General features: G+C 38.9%; 1 protein-coding gene across 1 annotated transcript in view; it reads left to right on the forward strand.

The window, feature by feature from the left end:
- GRIN3B (glutamate ionotropic receptor NMDA type subunit 3B) overlaps positions 1-5498 on the forward strand; it is a 204889-nt gene extending 199391 nt beyond the window's left edge. The window contains exon 9 of the mRNA XM_073594110.1: positions 1690-5498. Coding sequence (XP_073450211.1) covers positions 1690-1990 — 301 coding nt within the window. The 3' untranslated portion in view covers positions 1991-5498. The remainder of the gene's footprint in view (positions 1-1689) is intronic.
- The last annotated feature ends 502 nt before the right edge of the window (positions 5499-6000 follow it).

Here is a 6000-nt window from a genome sequence, read left to right on the forward strand (position 1 = left end):
GTTGTTTATTGTTGTAGAAAAAAAGCAGATCACAGACATGGCCAAAAACTAAAGGCATTTCAAATGGCAACTTTCTGGCTTTAAGAAACACTAAAATAAATCAAGAAAAATAATTGTGGTGGCCAGTAACAGTTACATTTATAGAACAAGCACAGGGAATAAATTATGGAATCACTCAATTCTGAGGAAAAAATTATGGAATCACCCTGTAAATTTTCATTACAAACACTAACACCTGCATCAGATTAAATCTGCTTGTTAGTATGTAGGTAAAGAGGGTAAATCATCACGCAGTGTTGCACAAGATGTTGGTTGTTCACATTCGGCTGTGTCTAAAACATGGACCAAATACAAACAACATGGGAAGGTGGTTAAAGGCAAGCATACTGGTAGACCAAGGAAGACATCAAAGCGTCAAGACAGAAAACTTAAAGCAATATGCCCTGAAAACAGAAAATGTACAACAAAACAAATGAGGAACAAATGGGAGGAAACTGGAGTAAACATCTGTGACCGAACTGTAAGAAACCGCCTAAAGGAAATGGGATTTACATACAGAAAAGCTAAAAGAAAGCCATCTCTAACACCTAAACACAAAAAAAATAAGGTTATAATGGGCTAAGGAAAGGCAATCGTGGACTGCGGATGATTGGATGAAAGTCATATTCAGTGATGAATCTCAAATCTACACTGGGCAAGGTGATGATGCTGATACTTTTGTTTGGTCCCGTTCCAATGAGATTTATGCAGACGACTGTCTGAAGAAAACATCCAAATTTCCACATTATGATATGGGGCTGCATGTCAGGTAAAGGCACTGGGGAGATGGCTGTCATTAAATCTTCAATAAATGCACAGGTTTACATTGAAATTTTGGACACTTTTCTTATCCCATCTATTGAAAGGATGTTTGGGGATGATGAAATCATTTATCAAGATGATAATGCATCTTGCCATAGAGCAAAAACTGTGAAAAAATTAGTTGAAGAAAGACACATAAGATCAATATCATGGCCTGCAAACAGTCCAGATCTCAATCCAATTGAAAATCTGTGGTGGAAGTTAAAGAAAATGGTCCATGACAAGGCTACAACCTGCAAAGATGATTTGGCAACAGCAATCAGAGAAGGCTGGAGCCAGATTGATGAAGAGTACTGTTTATCACTCATTAAGTCAATGCCTCAGAGACTGCAAGCAGTTATAAAAGCCAGGGGTGGTGCAACAAAGTACTAGTGATGTGTTGGAGTGTTATTTTGTTTGTTTGTTTTTCATGATTCCATAATTATTTCCTCAGAATTGAGTGATTCCATAATTTATTCCCTGTGCTTGTTCTATAAATCTAACTGTTACTGGCCACCACAATTATTTTTCTTGATTTCTTTTAGTGTTTCTTAAAGCCAGAAAGTTGCCATTTGAAATGCCTTTAGTTTTTGGCCATGTCTGTGATCTGCTTTTTTTCTACAACAATAAACAACTGAAGGTACATCCTCAGGGACTGGTGATTCCATAATTTTTGCCAGGGGTTGTAGTCTCTCTCCATTGCACTCTGTTTGATGCTCTGGAATGGTGGGTCAGAAAGCCCAGACCATGATCTACCAGTTACTTTGCCTGCGATCTACTGGTTGCTGACCCCCTATATTGTACTTGTCTCTTCCATAGGTTATTACTTTTTTAACTCTTTTTTTGCAGCTGTAACCTTCAGAAAGATGCCAACAAAAAGCCTCAGTCTGTCTGGAACAATTTAGGTCGGACTACCATCCGCCAGGAAAAAAGGGTACATTTTAACCTAGAGACTGTAAATGCAAAGGATAAACCTTGTGAGAATGGACAACCTTGTCGCCCCAAAGAGGAAGAGCTAAGGGAGCTGGAGGAGAAGATTGAGGACATGAAGGAACAACTAAGAGCTGCCTTGGTGAGAAAAAGTCAGTTGATGGTAATCCTCCAGCCCCCGTGTAATCACACTCAGCCGAAGGCCGAAGGAAACAGATGATAACCATAATATTGTTTGTCTCTATGCAACTTATCTAGACAAAAGTTCTGTCAGAGAGCTTGCAATCTAATTGTTCACTTCTTCCAGTGAGGAGTTGCAGGCAGTTCATCACTGAAAGATTTATGCCAAGGCACATGGAGATTAATTAACTAATGCGATCCTCAAATACATAAAAAGAAATACTTATCTGGTGCAATATTGTACAACATGGACTAGTAATGTGAAATCATTATAATGGCATATTATCACTCTACCACAATCATACATTCTTCGAATCGGGGGAAGAAAAAACTATTTTTCACTGCATTTCTATTCTGTATGACTTTCTTGTGTCCTCTTCTATAGTTCATCTTTTATGATTGTTGCAAGCTATTCATGAATTCATTGTACAGCACCATGACAATATAAGACTGTAACTGCGTGTTAATAATCCTTTCACTTTTAGTAATCCTTTTCAAGCTTCTCAAGAAAATCTCCCATAATAGTCAGCTATCAATACCTGCTTCTTGGATGAATTTAGTCCATAGAATAGAACTATCTAGAAATATATTTCTGATACCTAGAATACAGCTATACATTAGTTTGTTTAGGTAAGAATTATTAAGTCTATTTTCACTATAACAATATTTTCTGATTTCAATTTTGTAAGGGATTGACATGAATTATTGGAAATGTAATCTATTGCTGGTGCTTTGAAAGTATTTCTATGATCATTTTATAATAGAAGGCATGTTTACCTTACAACATATCTGGGTAAAAATGAACGAAAAAACATAATGGTCTGATCACTGAATTAGTTAACCACTAAGACGCATTAATATTCTAAAGTGACCATCTAGAGTCACCAGCACTCGGGATCCTCAAAAGGACAATTGTGACCCCAAGAAGTACCAGCGGTGCCATGCATTTGTTTCTTATGCTCTACAAAAATTTTATGTAGCAAGTAGATTGTAAAAAAGGTGTGCATTCATTTAGCACATTTCTCAAGAGGTACACTCTGGTTAAAATTGAAAATAAAAGCTGAACTCTAGGCAAACAGCTAGATAGAATACATATACGGGTGCTTTTTTACCTGCCAAAGGATTTGGATTTCTGTCCATCCAGTCCTGAGATGTATACAGCTCTTCCACACACCAAAACCCTGTGTGACAGGACAAAAGACCTGATTTAATTACCTTTTGAGTATGAAGTTTCTTTATCTGTTAATCCTTGCCTATATTCCAGTTGAAGCTGGTACCATGACCACTGTTCCAGGGTGGCACATTTCTCTCAAAGCATCCTATGCAGCCACCCTTGCATGCAGGGACGAGAGATGCATCTGCCTACACTGGGTGCATCAACAGAAACACAAAGGGGTTGATTTACTAAAACTGGAAAGTACAAAATCTGGTGCAGCTTTGCATAGAAACCAATCAGCTTCCAGGTTTTATTCTCAAAGCCTAAAGTGGATGTAAACCCAATGTCATCCTTTCTAAACTACTGCCATAGGGGTTATCTATAAGGATATCCACGCCTCCTGCATGTATCTTTACCTGTCAAATGTCTCCCCTCTGTTATTAGACTCGAAAAACTGCATATTCTGTGGGCGGGTCTGTTGTCTGGAGCTCGGTGGGTGGAGTCGTGATGTCAGTAGTCTCCCCGCCCACCTCTACATTCCCCTTGTCAATATGCATTTTGTCCTGTGTATTTCTAACACTGAACTTCTGCTATGATCTCTAACATCCAGTGAAAAGACAGGAAAGTAACCACATGACTTCAGCATGCCAAATCATGCTGAGGTGTGGAACAGCCAATCCTTGCAGAGCTGCTGAAGAAAGGAGTGGGGGAGGGAATTAAAAAATAATGCATGTCTTAGGCTAGTGTAGGAGATGTAAATCACCTGTCACTCACAGCAAGGGCTCAGAGCTGAATTAACTCTTTGTGGCAAGACTGGGCTCAAATGATAGGAAATCTTATACTCTACATTATGACATAAAAAAAAAAAAAAAACATTTTCGGGTTTACATCCACTTTAATTGAACAAGCTGAAGTTAGAAGCTGATTGGCTACCATGCACAGCTGCACCAGATTTTGCACTCTCCAGTTTTAGTAAATCAACCCCAAAGTCCTGTAGCTTGGGATCATAAGGTACTCCCCTGCCCCCTCCTTCTCCAAGCTAATATATTGTGTGGAGACTGCACTGCTGTTAACACTTTCCTGTGAAGACGAGACGTTTAGGGAAGGAGCACTGAGAAAGGAGGAGTTAGCAGTATTGAAAGTTGTAAACTGTAAGTGCTGGGATAAGAATTTTAACAAGTAGTTTTTTTGGGGGAACGTTTATTTTATTGCGCTCAATATGTTGACGCCACAGTCTAGGTATGGCTTTTTTTTTTTGCATGGTTACATGGTCCAGCTTGGACGTCACCACCACATCCAATTTGAGAATTCTTTGCATTCATTGAGAAAATGCAATGTTTTCTCTGAATGGCGCATGTGTCGTTACACAGGACCGGGAAGCTAGCAGCGGTCACTGTCGTAGAGGTGCCTAACAATAGTGATTTACAGCTTCCATGCAGATTGGTCAGGTTCTGGAATATGTACACTTTCATTGGTCCAAGCTGGTCCAATATAACTTTGCAAAAGCCAAAAAACACTGAGGGTTTACTACTACTCTAAGTAAAACCTACTTATCTTGCCCCTCCCCCAGATTAGCTGCTTTGTGTTCTGCTTCTCTTTTCCCTATTCTGCTCTCTCCTACTATCAAAATGTTCCTTGTTAGCATACAAACACCTCAGCACAACTGATTGGCTGCTTTTTCCTTTCCCATTCTCAGTTCTGTTGTACAACTGCAAAAGGCTCATACCAAAACAAATCTAAATTGATGAATACAGAACTGAAATAATGTGTCTTTTATATCTGCCTGCACTTTCAGATATATACAGGAACCATAGCCTGCCTGTTCAGTAGCACTCATCTAGGCAAAGCTGTATTGTTTTAATGCACTCCTACATTTGTGGGTAATCTGATCCTAGGACACTTTTGATTGTGATGCTGGCACATGCACTGAAGATGCCTTACTGGCTCCTACATACAGAAAGCCTGGTGTAAATGAGAAATGCATATAGTTAGAAGTTTCTCACAAACACCAACCAGATTAAAATGTGCCTAGAAAGTAAAGAGGAGAGGTTATATAGCACTGACTTCAGGAAGAAAATTCCAACCATGTATGTACTGTGTACAATACACAGAACTCAGAAACCTATAGTAAGATAAATAGAAAAGCTGCAATGGCTAACCTCCTTCTGAAAATGCTAGTTAGGTGGCTGTTCCTGTAGTCAGTACTTGAGCTGACCTGGAAGCAGCCTGCAGATCGGGAAATTCAAAATGATGGCTAATCTCCTGATCCACATACTTGTCCCAAGTCAGTGACTTAGTACAGTGCCTTGAAAAAAGTATGCATACCCCTTGAAATTTTCCAATTTTTTTCATGTTACAACCAAACACTTAAATGTATTTTATTGGGATTTGATGTGATAGAACAGCACAAAGTGGTACATAATTGTGAAGTGAAAGGAAAATGATAAATGGTTTTCAATTCTTTTTACAAATAAATATCTGAAAAGTGTGACGTACATTTGTATTCAGCCCCCTTTACTCTGATACCCCTAACTAAAACCTAGTGGAACCAATTGTCTTCAGAAGTCACCTAATTAGTAAATAGAGTCCTTCTGTGTGTAATTTAATCTCAGTATAAATACAGCTCTTCTGTGAAGCTCTCAGAGGTATGTTAGACAACTTGTTAAACAAACAGCATCATGAAGGCCAAGGAACACATCAGATAGGTCAGGGATAAAGTTGTGGAGAAGTTTAAAGCAGAGTTGAGTTATAAAAAAAATATCCCAATCTTTAAACATGTCATGGAGCAGTGTTCAATCCATGATCAGAAAATGGAAAGAGTATGGCACAACTGTAAACCTGCCAAGACATGGCCGTTCACCTAAACTGACAGGCCGGGCAAGGAGAGTATCAAT

This window comes from Aquarana catesbeiana, linkage group LG01 (genome assembly GCF_042186555.1).
Source record: "Aquarana catesbeiana isolate 2022-GZ linkage group LG01, ASM4218655v1, whole genome shotgun sequence".
Lineage (NCBI taxonomy): Eukaryota > Metazoa > Chordata > Amphibia > Anura > Ranidae > Aquarana > Aquarana catesbeiana.